A 21,943-nucleotide genomic window follows, 5' to 3' on the forward strand; every position below is an offset into this window, starting at 1 on the left:
GTGTACATTTCAAAATCCAGTATACATTTATCCATAGGATCTTACCTGAGGAGACAAATGGAAAGCAGGCCAATTACCAACTAACTCCCACTCAATGGCTTCCATTTGCAATTGACAAGCCCGTGATAAATGATAAATATATGTTAGGTAGAGTTTATCTTGTTCTCCATACCTGGCCAAGATTTTAATGGCTTCCACTGTGATAAAGGCTTCAGAGAGCCCATAATGGTGGTTATTTATTAATGAGTTCTGGTTTCCCAGCTAATGTTACTAGCGGAGATTAAGGACAGTTACTCTCATGTTCAAAACCATTCCAAAACAGTGCAGGTCAATAACCCCATTATGCAAAACCAGTTTGTTGTTACAAATAACATTAGCAGAACTTAAACTGTCTGCAAAGCTATTGCTTAGTTTCCATGTACTTAGGTCAAGGTTTAGTTGTACCAAATTGTTTTCCCTACAGTTTACATGTGAGTTTTCATCATGTAAATTTAAAGGTAGATTTTTAATATAATAGCAAAGCACCAGATGCAAAAGTCACAATGTTCTCTGGAAATATTAAATGTCTCTCACTCAAAATTAAAGTTGTCTCTAAACCTGAAGTGCAGAAAAATAATTTACATAAAACGAGGTTATTTCATATAATCTATTTAAAAATAAAATAAATAATTTTGGTGTTTGGACTACAGACACGGAGCCAGTACTGACAAAAGCAAATTTTTGTGTTGGTGTGGGTAAAAGTAAACAGGTTGGTTACCAGGGTGATAAGGTACTGAGGGTGATGACTGCAGAGACCCTCACTCTAGTGAACCACGAAATGGACAAATGGATGGATAAGTCCATTCTCTTTATTCCTGATGCAGCCCCAAAAGCTTAATGCTATGTGTGTATGACAATGAGCTGAAGCTTAACACATTTTAGTTCACAAACAAGCATTTAATTTTGCCTTACTTCCTGCTTCTGCATAAATCATACAAAATATTCCTTCAAAATTATAGGCAGTTTTGCTTACCTCATATGGAAAATAATTAAACCCACAATGATTAACTCAATCCCACTCCCACCTATATGTTCAATCCCACGGCTGTTGGGACATGTCAACTGACCCTGCCTAACTCTGCTGCTATTTCCTCAGTGAAATAAATGGAAGATTAAAACAAACAAAAAGGAGCAAAGCCATATAACTTGTCTTTCCCCCCTCTCTTAAAGCCATCTTATAAAGCAACGCCATTTCTCCTTCCACTTTCCTGCCTCCCCAATTCCTGCATATACAGTTCATCTGAAAGAGGTAGAATGCCAGTAAAAAGCATGTCTGCATGCTCCCTGATTTCTAGAGAAGACAACCGGCTTGATAGGGATGAGGTGTATTATTGGTTTGGCCTTCTCAGACATAGAGAAATAGTTGATTCACAACACATTTTGTTTTGGTTTGCCATACCTGGGATATGATCTACTTATGATCTGGACCACATTATGAGCTGGACCATCACCTGGAAAATAAGTGAAAGTTAGCTGTAGTTTTTGAATATCCTAAAACACTAAAATTTAAAAACTAAAGAATTTTTATGAGGAAGAACTTAATACCTGAAGTACCAAGGCAAAAAGATTGTAATGTTAGGAAAAATAATCTTTCAATAAATTCTTGAAAATCTTGATAAGATGTTGATATACAGTACTATAAATGTGTTAGCAAAAGGGAAAACAGCTTAATATGCGTATTAGCAACAAAGCAGCTAGGGAAAGAAAGCATCCCTTGTGGTTGACTATAATTGAAAATGACTAATATTTTGTAGTTATATGTGAGGAAAGATATTGAGAGGTTTATATTTGCCCTATGACCATTTAATACAACAATTATTCTGTGTGATGCAATTTTTGGACAAGTATATAAAGCTTGTCACACCTTACTTTTAATTTCTCATTAAAGTATACATTGAAGAGTAAGTTATATATGCATTATAAGGTTTGCTTAAGCAATATCTTTGGTAGTCGAAAACATCAAATCAAATTTGCCTTGACTTATTACTTCAGCAAGTAACTATAGTATTTTAAATCCCATTAATTCTGTTTTAAATGAAGTAACATTAACATTTTAAAATACACATATACATTAAATGAAATTTAACAGAAAGCTACATTTAAAATGAGTATGAATACCAGCAACAATCCCATATATAATCTATTTTGAACTATGAAATTGCTGTAACTTCTTAATTTTGAGCCATCCCATGCATTTATTGGAAGGTGAAACAGAGCTTCCCAGTATGGAATACAATTTTATAATACAATTTTAGAAAATTAGAAATTTTCTGTATTTCTCAAAGATATTTATGAAAGATTCAGTTGTTTCCAAAGTAGGTCTATCCATCATTTGCCAAATATGTCATTAAGGGGATATTGGAAAATTTCCATTGTTTAAATAATTTTCTATTGTCACTTCCACATTTTATTTCTGAAGAATTGTCTGGCTCAATATCCAAATTCCTCCTACAGTCCTTCCTACCATCACCCTTTCCTCTTCTCCTGTGACAGAATGAAGTCCCTTGGGTATCCGTCCATCCTGGTACATCAAAGCTCTTTGGGGCTAGGCACATCCTCTCACACTGAGGCCAGACAAGGCAGTCTAGTTAGAAGAACACATCCCACAGACAGACAACTGCATTTGGGACAGCCCCTCTTCATTTGTTCAGGACCCATATGAAGACGATCTGCTACATACGTGTGGGGAGGCCTACATCCACTCTTTTTATGTTCTTGGTTGGTGGTTCAGATTCTAAGAACCACAACGGTCCAAGTTAGTTGTCTCTGTTGGTCTTCCTGTGGAGTTTCTATTCTTTCGTGGGGGTGTAATCCTTCTCCCATGCTTCCATAAGAGACCTCAGGCTTCATCTAATGTTTGGCTTCAGTTGTCTGCATCCCACTGAGTCAGCTATGGGGTGAAGCCTCTCATAAAACAGCCTTGATAGACTCTTGTCTACAAGCATAAAAAAATATAATTAATAACATCTGAGATTGGAGATTTCCCATGAGATGGGTATCAAGTTGGGCCAGTTATTGGTTGTCCATTCCCTCAATCTCTGCTCAATCCAGAGTCCCTGTATTTTAGTAGACAATAAATTTCGGATTGAAAGTGTGGTGTCCCTACCACTCCACTGGGGTTCCTGCCTGGCTACAAGAGGCAGCCTCTTCAGATTCCCTATCCTCAATACTGTGAGCCAAAGCTAAGAATCACCCTTTGATTCTTGGGTGCCTCCCTTATTCCAGGTCTCTGCCATGTCCTAGAAATGCCCCGGTTTCCCCACCGCTGTCTGTTGCTGATTACCATTTATTCTCTTGGCCATCTGGGCATTTCTCCTGTCCCTCCCAACCTGATCCTGAACTACATCCCCTCCCTCATTGTCCTCCTCATCTCCTCCCATACGGGTGCCTCCTTCTATCTGCCTCTTATGGCTATTTTATTCACACTTCCAAGTGAGATTTAAGCATCCTGCCTCGTCCCTGCCTTTCTCTTTAGCTTTTTTGGGTAAGAAGAGTATAGCATGGGTACCCTGTATTTTATGGTTAATGTCTAGTTATAAGTGATACACGCCATGCATGCTCTTTGGGGACTGGGTTACCTTACTTCAGGTAATATTCTCAAGTTCCTTCCATTTTCCTGCAAAATTTTGTTTTTCATAGCTGAGTAGTATTGCATTGTGTAGATATACCACATTTTCTTTATCCATTCTTCAGTTAAAGGAAATCTAGGTTGTTTCCAGTTTCTGGCTATTATATATATATATACAACTTTTATGTACATGGTTGAGCAGGTGTCACTGTGGGATATTTGAGCATCTTTTGCATATATGCCCAAGAGTAGTACAGCTGGGTCTTTAGGTAGAAGTAATGGCAGTTTTCTAAGAAACTTCCATATTGATTTACAGAGTGGTTGTACAAGTTTACACTCTAACCAGCAATAAAGGAGTGTTCTCCTTGGTCCATATCCTTTCCAGCATGTGATATCTCTTGAGTTTCTTTTTTATTAACTTAGTCATTCTGATTGGTATATGATGAAATCTCATAGTTGTTTTGATATTCAATTCCCTGATGACTAAGTACTTTGATCATTTCTTTAAGTATTTCCCACCATTTGAGATTGTTCTGTTGAGAATTTTCTGTTTAGCTCTGTGCCCCAATTGGGTTTAGCTCTGCATCCCCTTTTTAATTGGATTGTTTTCATTGTTGGTGTCTAACTTCCTGTTTTCTTTATAAATTTTAGATATTATCCCTTTGTCAGATGTAGGATTGGTAAAGTGTCTTTCCCAATCATCAAGGTGTTGTTTTGGCCTATTGACAGTGTTCTTTGCCTTACAAAAGCTTTCAGTTCCGTGAGGTCACACTTATCAATTTATCAGTTGTTGATTTTAGAGCCTGAGTCATTGGTGGTCTTTCTGTTCATGAAGCTGTCTCCTATACTAATCCTTTCAAGGCTATGTTCCACTTTCTCTTCTATGAGATTAAGTGTATCTGGTTATATTTTGAGGTCCTAGAGTTTTGGGTAGGTAATGCATAGGGATCTGTGTGCATTCTTCTACATGCACACAGACCAGCAACGTTGTTAAAGATACTTTTTTTTGACTTCTTTAACAAAAACTGTGTCCATAGGTGTATGGTTTTATTTCTTAGTCTTTGATTCAGTTCTATTGACTTGTCTGTCTCTGTACCAATACTATGCAGTTTTTAATCACTATTTCTTTGTAGTACAGTGTAAAGTCAGGGATTATGATTCCTCCCAAAGTTCTTTTATTATTCAGTACTGTTTGTCTATCATGGGTTTTTTGTTTTTCCATATGAAGTTGAGAATTTCTCTTTCAAGTTCTGTAAAAAATTATGTTGAAATTTTGATGGGAATAGCATTGAATCTGTAGATTGGTTTTCCTAAGATGGCAGCTTTTACAATGTTAATCTTATCTATCCATGAGCATGGGAGATCTTTTAATTTTCTAATATCATCTTCAATTTCTTTCTTCGGGGACTCGAAGTTCTTGTCACACAGATCTTTCACTTGTTTTATTAGAGTTATACCAAGACATTTTCTATTATGCATGACTATTGTAAAGGGTCTTATTTCTCTGACTTCTTTCTTGGCCCATTTATCATGTGAATAAATGAGGGATACTGATTGGTTTGAGTTAATTTTGTATCCAGCCACTTTGCTGAAGGTGATTTTCAGGTGTAGTAGTTCTCTGGTAAAATTTTGGGGGTCATTTCTGTATACTAATGATATCATCTGCAAATAGTGATACTGTTTTTTCTTTTTCAATTTGTATTCTTTGAACTCCTCTAGTTGTTTTATTGCTCTACCTGGAACTTCAAGTACTATATTGAACTTGTTTCATATTTCCTTTCACGTTTCACCATTGAGATAAAAGTATATTGTGAGATAAAAAGTATGTAACATAAATGGTGTGTAAATTTCTAATATAAAGTTACCATAATTATTTTATTATCTTATGATTAGAAAACTCAGTCAGCCTTCAGTTTTTCTGCCTCACTCCATTCCCTTTACAACTCCCAGTCTCTTTTCAATGTATGTTCCTCTTCTTCCTGGCAATAATTCTATTTTATTTTATGTGCATATTATTTCTTCATCTTCAAAAAGTATTTAAATATTAGTTATAGAACTCCAGTAAACTAAAATTTTGCCAAGTTATACATTTGGTAATAAGATTTGATAAGATTAATATTTTCTACATTCAGAAGAACAGCTATCACTCCAACATCACCTCTTTTACAGTTAAAAGACAACAAAATAGTATGATGATTTCTATCATTAGAAGGTTGGGAAAGAAGGGTTGAGAATTTAAGGCAAGCCTGTGTTTACAAAGCAAGTTCAAGGACAGTATTTTCTGTATAGACAGACTCCTTAAATCGTTAATAATTCAAGAGCTAAGAATATAGCCTTGTGAAAATTTTGGGTATTCAAAGATCATTATGCTTAATCTATATTCACCAAGAAAACTGTTTCCATGTTACATTCTATTCTACATGTACTTCATGCTTATGGTAACTAGAGGGATTTCAATGCATGGTGTCAAACCTCTAAAAGAATTAAGTACTGACAAAATATTCATATAGTGTTATGCCAAAATGCCTTTAAAAATCTGTATATGTATTCCTCTTTTTTAAAATAAAGTTGTAAGAGAGAAAAAAATTAACACTTATCAGTGACAACAGGTATCAACAATTGCAAAAGAAACAAACCATTTGTTGTTTTTTAATCATTGATTTATTTTATTTAATGTGTATTTATATTTTATTTTCATGTTTATTTTGTACAAAATATGTTCCTGATGTTCACAGAGCCAGAAGAGAGTATTAGATCATGTGGGAACTGCAGTTCCAGGCATTTGTGGACCATCTATGTGTGCTAGAAACCTAACGGCCTTCTCCTGAATGTGTAATAATTGCCCTTAACTTCTGAGCTGTTTTCCAATCCCTTTAAACATCTTTATAAATACACATTTAGATATTTGTTTCTGGTACTCATGTTCAATTTAAATGTAGCTTTCTCTTAATTTTCATTTAAACGTGTATATGTTTTTGAAATGTTATTGTTGCCTTTTTTTACAAACTGCTCGGATTTGAAACACTGTGGTTACTTGCTGAAACAAGATAAGAAAAATTTGTTATTTTTTACATTATCAATGATATTGCTTAAATAACCCTTATAATGTGTGCAACTTACTCTTCAATATATACTTTGATGAGAAACTTAAAGGAAGGTGTGACAGTTTAATATAATTGGCCAAAGGGTTACATCACAGTCTTTCACTCAAAATAATTACTGTGGACAAGTGGTCAAATGAAAAAACATAAACCTCTGAACATCCTTTTCTGAGATATGACATACATATTAAGTGATAAGATTTATAGTCATTTCAGTTACGGTCAATCACTTACAGGAAGTTTTTCTTCCAACTGTCTTGATGTTAATAGCTATATTAAGCTCTTTTCCCCTTATACCAACAAGTTTATTAGCTGCATATCAATGTCTTAGCAACATTCCAAAGGACTTATTGACAGCTTATTTTTTTCCTAACAATGTTAAAAACATCACAATAGATATGTTTCAAGATTTTATATGACATTTTGAAAGATACAATATTGATCAAAATGTTTATTTAAATATTATAATTATATGATATGTAGGGAGTTTGTCTTAATGGATAATGCACTTACTATTCAAACCTGAAGTACTGAAATTTAGATCCGAGATAAAATTAGACTTATCTTCAGTTCCAGCATTTGGAAAGGATCAAGCTCATTCCCAGATATTTCACGAGTTACAGGCAAGCCATGGCTACATGACACCCCATATGAAAATAAATTAAACAACATTAAATGTAAAATATAATCAATTAATTCATATTAATATCACAGAATCATATTACTTGCATTTTATGTTATTGATGGTACAGTTGGAATGTCCACATGACTCTGCTAAATCCTTCAAGTGATAGTGTAGCTCAGTGGTAGAGTACTTTCTTTTTTTTGGCTTACAGAGAGTCTTTTTATCATTTTTATTTGATATTCCCTGTATTTATATTTCAAATGTTATTCCCTTTTGCCCCTCTTCCATTACCCCTCCCCCCTCCTCTTGCTTCCATGAAGATGGTCCCACTGCCAACCAACTAATCGAACTTCATTGCCCTGACATTCCCCTACACTGGGGCATTGAGCCTTGACAGGACCAAGGGCCTCTCTTCCCACTGACACCAGACAATGCCATCCTCAGCTACATATGCAACTGGAGCAAATGGTCTCTCCATCTGAACACATTGGTTGGTGTTTTAGTCCCTTGGAGCTGTGGAGGGTTTGGTTAGTTAATATTGTTTTTCTTCCCATGGGATTGCAAATACTTATTTTCTTATTAATAACACAGGCTAGGTTCTACTACTTGAACATGCAAACAAACAAACAAAATACCTCTCCAACTAGCGATTAGGGGGAGCACACCAGTAGTGAAAATGAAAATTGTTTAGCTTATTAACAGAGGAGAAAATACTTCAAAATGGCAAAGTACCATCTTTCAGAAACTTTCACTTTTAAGGGGTAATGAGGAAAGTGGAATCCATGTTCCAAATGCAAGCCGTCAAGAAGCGGTCAAGTCAAAGATCAAAGTTAATGTACCATTTCAAAAGGACTAAGTAGGGCTAAATCACATCATTGTACAAGGAGCAGAAGTATACAATAGTCATTTTTGAAATGGCAGAGCGCCCTTGTGTTTCTTTTAAATCTGGTCATTTTCTTCTCCCAAGCTAATTTTCTATAAATGCTTTGGTCTGTGTGTCTCTATGTCTGTTTGTCTCTTTAACTGGTACCATCATGGCCTAGCTAGCTATCAGCTACCAGCAACACTGACTTTTCATATTCTCCAAGCTATCTCTGAGTGCTATAATCATAAGCAGCAATATCTATTTACAATATATTAGAAATGCTGAGGTTTTCATTTTTCTTAACTACTTTTGATAAGAACAGCTCAATGCACTGTGACAGTTACTTTGTACCACTGGTTATAGACTAAGAGTAATTGCTAATGGCTCATACACTGCCTTTGTTCAACCAGATTCTCTTAGATTAATCCTAGAAACCTCTCCAAAGTAATCCTAAGAGATGTGTCTTATGATTATTTGAGGGTATCATTGCAATTTACTTGCAATTCAAAATAAACAATTGAAACCAAAACTATATCAAAGGCTCAAATATGAGCTATTGACTCCATTCTAAGGAAATATCTGAGTTGAAAGCATCAATTGAAGTTTCTTCAGTAGCTCTTGCTACAATTAACTAAGTATTTTGAGTTTGAATATCATCTCTAGGCATCACATATATTAGATACATTTATACAGGGAGACTTAGGATAAAATTGTGCAGTTGCCATACCTACATGCATGGCGGAGTATACACAGTCATGGTTTATAGATGCTAAGCATTCTCATAAGACATGACTTAAAATATTTTAAATCTTAATGCCAAAGAGCTTAGAATCACAGTACATTTATATTTGTTTGTATGTATGTGCCTGCCTGCTTGTGTGTGGATGCTCAGATCTATACGTATAAGCATGGAAGACAAAGGTAATATTTTCTGTCACTTATCCATTGTAGTTTTGGGACGGAGACTTTCACTGAGTCTGAAGCTTATGCGTTTTCTGGAATAATGGCCAGGGATCTTGTAGGATTCACCTATTTCTGTACTGGGCACCAAGAATCACAGGTGAAACCTGCTATACCCAGTTTTTTTCTATTTAATCAGTAACTTAACTGAGGTCCTCATTTTGTACAGCAAGCAATATGGCTCTGTTAACACTGAGCCATCTTTCATGGCATCCTTTTAAAATTTTAAATTATTTTTTCAAGTTTATTTAGAAATCACTTTTTTCTTGTTATTGTTCATGTTCTTCATGAAGAATATACTCAGAAACTGAAATGCAAACAATGTGTTTAGTTAGACTGGCAGTGTTTGTAAAATCAGTAACATGTATCTTTTTCTATTAAAGAGGAAGTTAGAAGCTCTGAGGTCTGAGTGGGATGCTGTGAAGCTTTTACTTCGGGAGCTGAGGACAAAGCAGCCTGACCGTGCCCCTGGACTGTGCACTGCTGGAGCACGTAAGTACACTTCGTCCCCGGTGCTCTCTTTAGCTGTTTGTTCAAAAGCACTGCTGTGCGGTTATCTCCGAGTGAAAGGAAAATTGGTTTCTGATTTTGCATAAAGGAGTCAACATTTATGTTATTTATTATGCAAAAGGTCTTGGAGCAGGTTCCTTGGGTACTGAGAGCGTGACAAGCTGTGTTTTCTGCACTCTCTGTAGATTCTGCTGCAAGGGAAAGAGGGCAGATGAGGAAGAGCCATAATGGCTTAAACTGATACTTTATCTTGCTCCTTAGCATTAAAACTCACTGGCTTTGTGGAGGCAGCCTCAATCTCCAGGAAGAGGCCTCTTCTTTAAATTTCTGCTTCATGGAAGCAGAGTATTCGTGGGAGTAGTTTTAAACTAAAATTAAAGGTGATTCTTGGTAAGAAAACCCGACAAACCACCATACTCCTAGCATCTAAACACAGACATCAAGGTGAAAGTTCAGTGACACTGGAGACTTTAAAAACATGTACCAGGGTAGGGGGGGTTGTCAACATTGTGCAATGAAATGGTAATATCAAGGTTCTAGTGAAGAGTTTATGTCTAGATTCCTTTCTTTCATGATGTCTAACTTTTGCTTCTCTCAGCAAATATGCACATGTGTCCATGTACAGCCCTTTATTGAGATTTGCTCTCTACATGCCATTGGCATGTTCAGTCTCGGAGTCTGTGTAATGTTGTGAAGAAATTTTATGACAATAATTTCTTTTAGAAGCTTGTGGAATAGTTTATACTCCCATATAAAGTACTCTGAATATTACAGAAATAATGAAAGCCATGGAACATAAATCTATTTAAAATTCAGTGCTCCTAAATAGCATGATGATGTTTCTACCTGGATATATATTCCAAGTCTTTGTTTAAGTACATATATCATTACTCTATGTAATCACTCTACATGGAGAAACTTCTGTGGAGTAGGCATCAGACTTAGTGGTAAAAATTCATCATAAAATATGTGCATCTCTCCTTTATGATGCACATTCAAAGCAAAAAAGAAAGATGATAAAACAATAAAAAAGAAATGCATTATCTCAATTAAAGTATGGTCTACAGATTACTGCCAACTGGCTCAGTACAGAATGGCAGGAAGTCAAGGCTTACCCTGAGCCCTAGCAAGCTTCTCTGCATTTGAATGGATTCTACAGGTGATCCCTGCACACAGTGGACTATGAGAAACATAGGGAGAGGAAATGGGAATGGGTGAAAGCTGGCAAATGGTGCTGATGAGGGAATTATTGTTTGAAGCAGAGCCAAGTAAGCTTGTCTGGCATGACAACATCAGAAAGTGGTGAAAAGCAGTAAGTCCTGTGTGTGTGTGTGTGTGTGTGTGTGTGTGTGTGTGTGTGGTCAGAAATGATAATAGGCAGAACTGAAACCCACAGCTGCAACACCAAGGCAGGCACTGGAGTGGGAGTGGGGTGATAATCACCATAGTCACTGAGCCTGAAGCAGAGGCCATACAAAGAACAAGCATCATGAAGGAAACCAGTGTTATCAGGCCCCTCCTCCATTTCTCTTCTCAGTCTGTGAGAACTTCATCACCATCTATTTAAATGTCTAAGCCATGGCAGTATCTGGTTATATGATTATTATTACCTATATTGGAGTATAAAACACACGTGTTTATGATTTACCATGATGGTTTCCAAAGTACCAATCTTACATGCATACCTTCCTTTACACTTTGTATCACCAAAACAATTGCAAAGTAAACATGGCGAGACACAGCTTTGTTAAGGTCAGAAACCCAGGGTACAGCAAGAATATTGTTGGACTAAGGACACACAGCTGCAAAACAAGACAGACAGGATTCTACTCCAAACTCGGCAAGTAGTGGTTTTGTAGTCGTTGCTGTGTCTTGTCCAAAGCACAATGGAAATTCTAAATAAATGCAAAATCCAAGAAGTTAATGCTAATTGAGCACAGCCTTACATTTCTATGGAATAAACAGTGGTGTGTATTGTTGTGTCTTAAAAATAAGTTCTCTCTGAATTTCTTAGAAACAGAGTGCTGAGCCTGGAATAATCATTGAAGTTATCATCCAGTTGAATAGTTTTCCTTTAACATGAGTAGAGACTTCGGTTCAAAGTGACTATCTATTTGAATTGATTTTGTTTTTTAAAGTGGTCTTTTTAAAAAACACTAAAGCCAGCATCCCTGTGGCTATTTGCTTCTATTACGTAATTCAATCCAGTGGTCTTGTCCGAGCTGTATAAATTGTTCAAATTAACAAGATAAGTGGTCATGCTCTCAAAAGTGTTTGATTTATTTTGATGATCTTAAGTAGATTCAAGTGTCACAGTTACCTCTTATTGCATATAATACCCCAAACCGTAGTGGCCTAAAGGAATTTTGCTTTTGATTCTGTGACTTGCTTTTGTCCTGTTATCAGCTGGATGATTATTATGATAGTTCCACTTAGTCTGGATGCAATTCTTCAGCATCCAATGAGCTAGAATTTCTAAAATTATATAATGCTATGTCTTGGAGGTGGCTGTTCACTAGAGATCCTCATTCCTTCATACAGCCTGCATCCTCTGGTGGGCCAGACTATAGTTTCCTTCTGTGTTGATCCCAATGCAGTCTCTTCAAAAACAGGGAGATATATACTTGAAAAGTTCATGGTGCTTAGACTTTGACATTTATATAGTACTTCCACTATTCATCAATTCAACTTGAAGGCTTAGTCCATATAAGGGGTAGCATAGTGACAATCTCTTGAAATAAGAGTTATATTGTTACATGCCTGTTTGGGCGGAAGGCTTGATGGTAACCATCTTTACACATATTCTACCACAATTTGGAAAGAACAAAAGACACAAGTGTGGTTTGCACCCAGTGCCTTATGTCTGTGGTTTTCAAATTTCAGCATGTACAGAGAAAACATTAGTTTCTTACTACAGTGGGGAATGTGAGACTTCTACCTTAGAAGTTTGTTCTAGTGAGATTGAGGGAAAGGCACTCTAAAAGGTTTAAAGGAAAGTCCAATGCTGGCTGCTGATCTTAGGAGTGCAGTTTAAACACTGCTGTACCAGGCCTTGGTTGCTTTTGAAAGTTCATTTTTCCATCTACTGCTTTATGTAACTTATTGGGTGTTCTGGTGAAATTCACTGTTGTGACTAACGAAAGTCCCTTATAGTTCCAGAATTTTCTCTCTCTGTCCTTATTTGATGAAGAACTTTGTAGCTTAAAGCAGGCAATAGTTATCACAGTGTTTCTGTGTCCTTTGCTGACAGTTATTAGGAAAATAGCTGCACTTGTAGGAAGATTCTTTAGAGAAGCTGAGGGACATTTTTAACTAGCCAGATAGGACTTCGAATTGTTCTACAGGCCTGTGTGGCAGATGGAAGCAAAGAACCAGCAAATCTGGTGGTAAATGTCACTGTAAATCGTTTCTTATCCGCAAGCTGCTAGGCCTGAGAACACTCATGTTCTACAGCACTGCACTTAGCATTTTCAAAATAAATCTCTCAGAAAAACGTCCCTAACATCCATCCTCCAAGTGAGGAGATTTAACACAACTATGTCAAGGACAAGTGCTTGAATGTTGTATAGAGAAACACAAAAAAGCCAAATGATAGAGGTTTGTTATTGATTAAATACCAGTAAAACTGTTCTTTCTGTAATTAATTTTAGAGATAGCAGAAATCAAGAGCAATCTTGAAAGTATACTATCAAATATAAAATAGCCCACATTCTGCTATGAATAAACCCTTTAGATGAAGCAAATCGGTGCCCATGAAGTCAAATCTATTTGCTCTTAATGAAGATGGCGAGTTGAAGACAGGAGCTCGATGGTATAATGCATAACATGCAGGAGGTTCTGGGTTCTATCTCAAATACAACATACAGAATACAATTTCTATACTGAAAATGTTAAAGGCTACATTGTTGTAGAACTTTCTCAAGATCTTTTAAAGCCTTGAGAATCTACAGAATCCATTCATTAATGAACTCACTTAAAAATCGTATTAGAGTATATCAGAGAAATGAGGAATTTTGAAATATAATGAGGTGTATCCCACTATAAAAAGAAGTGACCATGGCTGCCTGGGACAGTTCAGAACTGTTCCCATTTATCAGAAGCAAATCATTCTATTTTCTTTGCGGAGGATCCTGGTCCCAGACCAGGTTTTTAAAACAATGTTCTGTGCCTAAGTAAATAGAAAGACACAAAGGAGACAACATTGTCAGCATCCTAGACAGTGATAGACTGTGATTATAAAGTTCCCCCTTTTCCTCTCTCTCTTAATCTTCTGTCTTGGTTACTAGGTCCCCATTAGGGCTGCCCTGGTACGAACTGGTGGAGGAAGAGCAGTCCCAGCTCTTCAAATGATTACAGTCAAGTAACCTTCCCATTCTTACACTGCCTTCAAGTAAAGGCCAGAGCTTCAACAGCACAAGGCTGAAGGCTTGACCACAAATTCCTTATATTGTTTAACATTTCACCAAATGTTTTTTTTTTTAAAAAAATATAACTATACCCTCTTAAGAAAGGAGTTTGAAAAGGGAATCTATATGCATAGATGAAAAAGGTTTCTTACTCTGTAAAAATCTATACATATGTATAGCATGTGTATTTTAAATTATAGGTTTAAAAACTATAGACTGGTTTGTCTTCAAATGAAGGACAGAAACAGTGAGGAGGTAGGGAGGAGCTGGTTAGTAGAGGGAGAGAAAACTATAATCAGAATACATTATACGAGAAAAAAATCTATTTTCATTAAGAGAAAAAAAGGATTCCCAGATATGTGTGGGAGATTAGCTTTACTTCACTGAACAAAATAACTAATCTCATTGTTTTGGTTTGACTCATAAAGGAGAAGTGTAATTCAATTATTTTTTGTTAATATGGCAAAGAACACTGTAGCACAAAATTGCCAGACAGAGAACTTTTCTTTAGGATACCCAAGTTAAAAATAAAATGTGAACCTGGATTTCAAAACAAAATCCTTCAAAATGAAATTCATTATTACTTATAATAATTACTCTGTGGATTTAACAAATCAAATTATAATATAAAAGAAAAAGTTTATAGTCTAAATAATATCTGAGAGGCCATTTCTTCTTCACTGGTATCTCAGGAAGCCATTAAAGGCATGTTCACTTGCCATACTCCCACCCCTGTCTCTTTCTCTTCCGAACTCCCTCCCTCTCTCTTCCTCTTCCTCTTCTTTTTCTCTCTCTCCCTCTCTGTTCTGGTGCTCAGTGATCTTTCAGAGGCAGTCTTAGGATAGCTTCTTACTCTGTTCTCAAATAATGAGTACGTAGAGTACTACCCACTACTCATATTCAGTGTTCCAATGCTGTTTCATTACAGTTGCTCTCTAATTGTTTGAGTAATAAAGAATCTTTTTTTTCCCTCTTGACTTAGGGATTATTCTTTGAAGTATGTTTTTCAAACGTTTTTTGTTTTGTAGTGTAAAAGAAGCATATCTCGAAAGATGATCAATAAAGTAGCTGCTTCTAAAGACTTCAAGGCCTGTAATCTCCTCCCTCACTTCTGCCTTATATGCTTTTAATATATATTTACTGTTAGGGGCTTTGGACATTATTGATGGTTGATGATCTATTCATGGCTGAATCACTTTATAAAGTTTATATACCCCTTTCCTACAACCATATATTATTACTATGTGCAAGCATGTAACAGATTATGTTCTCAAAAAACTTGAAAAGTACATTTACTTTATATTTAAGTCAGCCTCTCTATGTTATTGTAATACTAGATATATTAAACAATCATATTTTCTAGGTGTTTAGTAGTCTATTCTTGGCCCCAAACTATAACCCATGGCTTTGATTTTACTGCTTCCCAATGTACTGATAGACTTAACTTCCCCTTTTCCTCTTCAAAAATAGTTTCAGCTGCATATGTAGCAGAGGATTGCCTTATTTGGCATCAATGGGAGGAGAGGTCCTTGGCCCTGTGAAGGTTTAATGACCCAGCATAGTGAAAGACTAGAACAGAAAGGTGAGAGTGGGTGGATGGGATAGCACTCTCATAGGGGAGGGAATAGGGGGTTTGTGGAGGGGAAACTTGGAAGAAGGATAACATTTCAAATGTAAAGAAAGAGCTGGAAAATCTGGAGAAAATGGATGAATTCCTAGACAGATACCAGATACCAAAGTTAAATAAGGACCAAGTAAACCATATAAATAATCCCATAACATCTAAAGAAATGGAAGCAGTCATCAAAAGCCTTCCAAACAAATAAGCCCTGGATCAGACGGGTTCAGGGTACAATTCTATCAGATATTTACTGATGACCTAATACCAATATTCTCCAAACTATTCCACAAAATAGAGTGAGACACAACACTACATAACTCATTCTTTGAAGCCACAATAACTCTAATTTCTAAACCACACAAAGACCATACAAGGAAAAAGAAATTCAAACCAACCTCCCTTATGAACATTGATGCAAAAATACTCAATAAAATCTTTGCAATCCAAATCCAAGAACACATTAAAAGGATCATACACCATGATCAAGTAGGCTTCATCTCCAGGATGCAGTGATGGTTTAATGTATTGAAATCCATCAATTTAATCCACTATATATACAAACCCAAAGAAATAGAAACATACATGGTCATCTCACTAGACGCTGAGAAAACATTTGACAAAATTCAACACTCCTTCATGTTAAAAGTCCTGGAAAGAACAGGAATCCAAGGCCCATACCTAAACATAATAAAAGCAATATACAGCAAACCAACAGACAACATCAAACTTAACGGTGGGAAACTTAAAGCAATCCCACTAAAATCAGAAACTAGATAAGGCTGCCCACTCTCCCCCTACCTATTCAACATAGTACTGGAAGCCCTGGCTGGAGCAATTAAACAACAAAAAGAGGTCAAAGAAATATTAATTAGTAAGGAAGATATCAAAATATCACTATTTGCTGATGATATGATAGTATACTTACATGACCCCAAAAATTCCACCAGAGAACTTTTACATCTGATAAACAACTTCAGCAAAGTGGCTGGATATAGTATTAACTCAAATCAGTAGCCTTCCTCTACTCAAAGGACAAACATTCTGAGAAATTAGGGAAAAGATACCCTTTACAAAAGTCACAAACAGTATGAAATTCCTTGCTGTGATCCTACCTAAGCAAGTGACAGACCTGTATGACAAAAATTTCAAATCTTTGTAGAAGAAAATTTAAGGCGATCTCAGAAGATGGAAAGATCCCTCATTATCATGGATTGGAAGGGTCAACATTGTAAAAATGGCCATCTTTTCAAAAGGAATCTACAGATTCAATGCAATCTCCATCAAAATTCCAACTTCATAAAGTTGGAAAGAGCAATTAGCAAATTCATCTAGAAAAACAAAAATACCTAGCATACTAAAATATGTTCTGAACAAGAAGAAAACTACTGCAGGAATCACCATCCCTGAACTCAACTGTATTAAAAAGCAATTGTGTTAAAAACTGCATGGTACTAGTACAGAGATAAGCATGTGCACTGAAACAATTAGAATAGAAAGTGGGATAATCTTAGAAGACATAGGCACAGGATTAATTTCCCGAACAGAACAGCATTAGCTTGTGCTCTAAGATCACGAATTGATAAAGGGGACTTCATGAGATTGCAAAGTTTCTTTAAGGCTAAGGGCACTGTAAAGAAAACAAAACGGCAGCCAACCGATTGGGAAAAGATCTTTACCAACCCCACATCTGATAGAGCTCTAATATCTAATGTATCAAAGAACTCAAGAAGTTAGACTCCAGAGAATCAAATAATCCTATTAAAAACAGGGTACAGAGCTAAACAACAAATTCTCAATTAAAGAATATGGAATGGCTGAGAAGCACCTAAGGAAATGCTTGCCATTCCTAGTCATCAGGGAAATGCAAATCAAAACAACCCTGAGATTCCACTTTACACCAGTCAGAATGACTAAGATCAAAAGTTCAGATGACAGCAGATGCTGGCGAGGATGCGGAGAAAGAGGAACACTTCTCCACTCTTGGTGGGGTTGCAAGCTAATACAACCACTCTGGAAATCTGTCTGGCGATACCTCAGAAAATTGGATATAGTACTAACTTAAGACCCAGCTATTCCACTTCTGGGCATATACCCCAGAGACACTTTAATACACAACAAAGATATATGCACCACAATGTTCATAGCGGCTCTATTTATAATAGCCAGAAGCTGGAAGAAACCCAGATGTTCTTCAGAAGATGAATGGATACAAAAATTGTGGTACATTTACACAATGGAATACTACTCAGCCACCAGAAACAATGACTTAACCAAATTCTTAAGAAAATGACTGCATCTAGAGAATATCATCCTGAGTGAGATAACCCAGTCACAAAAGAACAGACATAATATGCAGTCACTGATAATTGGATACTAACCCCAGAAATCTCTGAACACCCCACAAACAACTCACAGTCTATATGAACCTCACAGGAAGAAAGGGCAAAAAGAGTAAGCCTCAGCCCTTCTTAGAAAAAAAAGAAGATAGCCTTGTGGTAATTTTTGATATTTAAAAATCAGTGCTTAATCTTTACACACCAAAACAACTGACATGTTCCATTTTATTTTACAAGTACCTTATGCTCATTGTAACTAGTAAGATTTCAATGCATATTATCAAACCTTTTAAAAAATCATGTACTGACAAATATATATTTATATATTTTTATGCCAAAATGTTTTTTTTTTAAAAATCTGTACATGTATCTCTGTTTTTTTATAAGTAAAGTTGTAAGAAAATCAAAACAAGACAAAAAAAGAGTAGAAAAAATGATTTTCCATTTCATATTAATGACAGTGAGAAAATTTATCCTTTTTTTCTTGTCTCAAGTTTGTTTGTAAAAACAGCATGGACACTGGTCATCTGCAAACACTATACTGTCGGTCTGCACACTGGCAGGAGCCTTTCCTATGGAGATTTCTCCTCTTCACCAACATAGTTTAATACTATACTTTCGATGATAAATATTTTTTGGTTACTAATGGCAGTATGATCAAAAGGGAGATTAAACTCTTCATTTTAGTTTTCTAAGATAACATGTACCATTCTTTTTTTTAAACCCAGTACTCTGTTTAACAAATAAGGACATAAATCAGAATTGGATCATGTACTTTGACTCGAGTTGTTTTCAAGGTCAGAACCCAGTTTGACTATAGATAGGTAGATGGGTAGGTAGGTGGGTATGAAGGTGGGTAGGTGGGTGGGTAGGTGGGTGGGTAGGTAGGTAGGTGGGTAGATGGGTGGGTAGGTAGGTAGGTAGGTAGGTAGGTAGATAGATAGATAGATAGATAGATAGATAGATAGATAGATAGATAGATAGATAGATGGATAGATAGATAGACAGGTAGGTAGGTAGGTAGATAAAATGTATGGTTTCCAATACAATTGGCATTCATTCCTACTTGCTGAATGACAAACCTGTCTAATCAAGCATTCAGATTCAATTTGTTGTCTGCATACAGCTTCAGGAATCTATGGAGGCTGCTCACAGCATGTGCTACAACCCCAACATGGAGAAGTAATGAAAAGATTTTGGTTTAAAGGCTGACACGACCCCTTCCAAGCTCTTTGAATGTGACTATAAAAAGAGAGTTTATAGACACAAGTCTCTGACTCTGCGGATTTTCGTTTTGATCTCTGACTCAGAGGAACATTTAAATGCATAGATTTTTTTTGTTTATTATCTGGATGAATAACTGCTTCATATTGAGTATTTTGATGAAACTGTACTTTACCAACAAAGGTCTCATATAAATTAGAGTAAACAACATTGTCACTTCATATTTAATTGTGCTACAAGGTCTCTTCAGTCCTGCTGTCTCATTCAATTCTAGTATTACATAGGCAGATCATACTGTATTCAAAAATAATACCTACTTTCATTTCAATTATCTCCTGTTTTTTTCCATTGACCCAAATGTACCTAATATTTATCTTAGAGCTAGTGTGTATTAGTGTCTTACTCTCCTGCCGAGATTGGCTAAATATTGTTTGTGTGTTACTCTGTTTAGTCTTAATCCTCTTTGAGATACATGCCACTACTTTTCTTTGTTTTTCATAGGTGGAAATGAAAGCCAAAACTAAATGGTTTATTCCCAAAAGACTCAAATACTAATAACTGCACAGAGCAAGGGCCTGCATTCATTAAATTATTTTCTTCTAAAAGTCATGCCTCTCTTTGACATTTATGTTAAATATACTGGGTCTTGGCCATACAATTTTTGAATATGTGTGTATGTGTGTGTGTGTGTGTGTGTGTCTGTCCTACATAATACTATGCAATACTACAATATTATACATGCTTATGTGAGTGAATTTTCTAAAGTTTGACAAGAATATTCTGTCTTCCTCATCGCTCATTGTATCACAGCATTTAAGTCTCAATATTAAAGCATCTTGGGATGATTTAGGTCTTAAAGCTTACAACCGACATTAAGGGATCAAAGTAATTTAGGTAAAAATGCATACATTGTTTCTGTGTATTTGTTCTTTCTCTTCTGGAATTTTAGAGGCCACAGCGACCATAAAACCATTAAGATTATAACCTGCTTCTCCCTCACTATTGCTATTTAGTTCTATTTATTCTCCCTGTGTTTTGTGTTAGTCCACGTTCAGTCAGTACAGCAGTTGTACTACACAGACCATTTTGGTAAACTGGGTTTTTTTTTTTGGTTTTTTATTTTTGTTTGTTTTTGGTGTACATGCTATGTTAAGACCTGATATTCTAAATGTACCTAGTGTTTTCTTTGTTGGGTAATTGTGGTAAATATATGAATTCCACTGGATAGCAAAACCCTGCAACAAGATAGAAATGAGTGTTGGCTAAAATTTCTTATAATGAACATACAGACCAGAAACGTAATGTTTGTCATTCTGCTATTCTACATTGTATGTTTCTGCCAGAGCACTTACTTGGCCTTTTATATCTAACTTCAATCACTTAGTTTACCTTTCATTGTTATCATTCTAGTCTTTACATTTTTTTTGGATTTCTGTGTCTCAAAAGTATGAAAAGGCAAAAGGTTACTATTCATCCCTACTGGCTACTGTTCCAGTGGAACATACATCTCAGTTCAAATGTACTATCCATATTTGGTTAAAGCTGAAGTATTTTAGTAAAACATTCTGTGAAAAGCACAGTTGATACACATGGGATGAGTGAAATAAAAGAGTAGATCAATCTAGACAGAAAAACTGTGGTCCGTAGTAAGCCATGTGACTAGAGGCATACTCAAGGAATGAAGTGAAGGAGGCAGAATAACTCAGTGAATGAGACTGGTCATACTACACATGAGTAGTTTTTAAAAAGTTGAAAAGGGAAAAAAGAAAAGATAGGCACCAAAAATTAAGTTGAAAAAGAAGTTGTGATTATGGTTAGTGAAGCTCGAGAGGGAGATCAGCACGAAGATTGGCAAATGTTAAGTTCTTTATACAGTCCTACCATTGCCTGTTTGCATCCTTAAAATGTCTCCAAGGGATTAAAGTTATTATTTTACTGCAATTGCAGAAACTGAACTTGAGAAAACTCAAAACTGAAGGTTTTTACTTGCTATTTCTCCTCCATTGTTCTTTTAACTGCAATAGTTAAATTAGGGTTTGATTTACCCAATAACCACACATTGCCATTAAGTGATGCCTTTGAAGGATGGAAGTTGTAAACTGAAGTGAATCACACTGTCTCCATTTTATAGTGTGAGAGTAGAGTAGTGCTTTTTAAATTCACTATTTTAGATATTGATTAATACAATCATTCCACCTAAAAGTTTTAAAGCAGAGATTTTCAGTTTATTATATGAAGAACCAGATAGTAATTATTCTTGTATTTTAGGTTAAAAAAATATATCAGCCAAATGATCTAACTATACTACTGAAGTACAAAATCAACCCTGGAGAGTTTCTAAATGAACAAATGTGATAAGGTTACAATAAATCTTTAATTATAAAACTGAATGTTGGGACAGACTTAGCCCACAAACTGTTCTTTCCTGATGTTTCTTTAGTCTTGCTGATAAATTATTACCTAATAAAGTGAACATAGACCATGAGATACATTTATATTTTACCTTTCTCCATAAAGATAATAGTTATAATCCTAGGTGATTCTAATCCTTATTCAAAACCAGTAATACCACTTACATATACAAAAAGGAAATTCATAAAAGCATTCGTGATTGAAATAAAGAGAAGGCTTACAAAAATTTGTAAAACTATTGTCGATGTTACACAATCATTTGCTAAGAGGGTTAGT

The 21,943-nt window shown here is 35.7% G+C and overlaps 1 protein-coding gene across 5 annotated transcripts in view; it reads left to right on the forward strand.

Annotated features, from left to right (window-relative positions):
* DMD (dystrophin) overlaps positions 1-21,943 on the forward strand; it is a 1,259,848-nt gene that overhangs the window by 502,768 nt on the left and 735,137 nt on the right. For all 5 annotated transcript variants that reach the window (XM_080910294.1, XM_080910293.1, XM_080910296.1 and 2 more), the window contains one exon: positions 9,542-9,650. In XM_080910294.1, coding sequence (XP_080766420.1) covers positions 9,542-9,650 — 109 coding nt within the window. The remainder of the gene's footprint in view (positions 1-9,541; positions 9,651-21,943) is intronic.

Source organism: Micromys minutus (genome assembly GCF_963924665.1).
Source record: "Micromys minutus genome assembly, chromosome: X".
NCBI classification, from domain to species: Eukaryota; Metazoa; Chordata; class Mammalia; order Rodentia; family Muridae; genus Micromys; species Micromys minutus.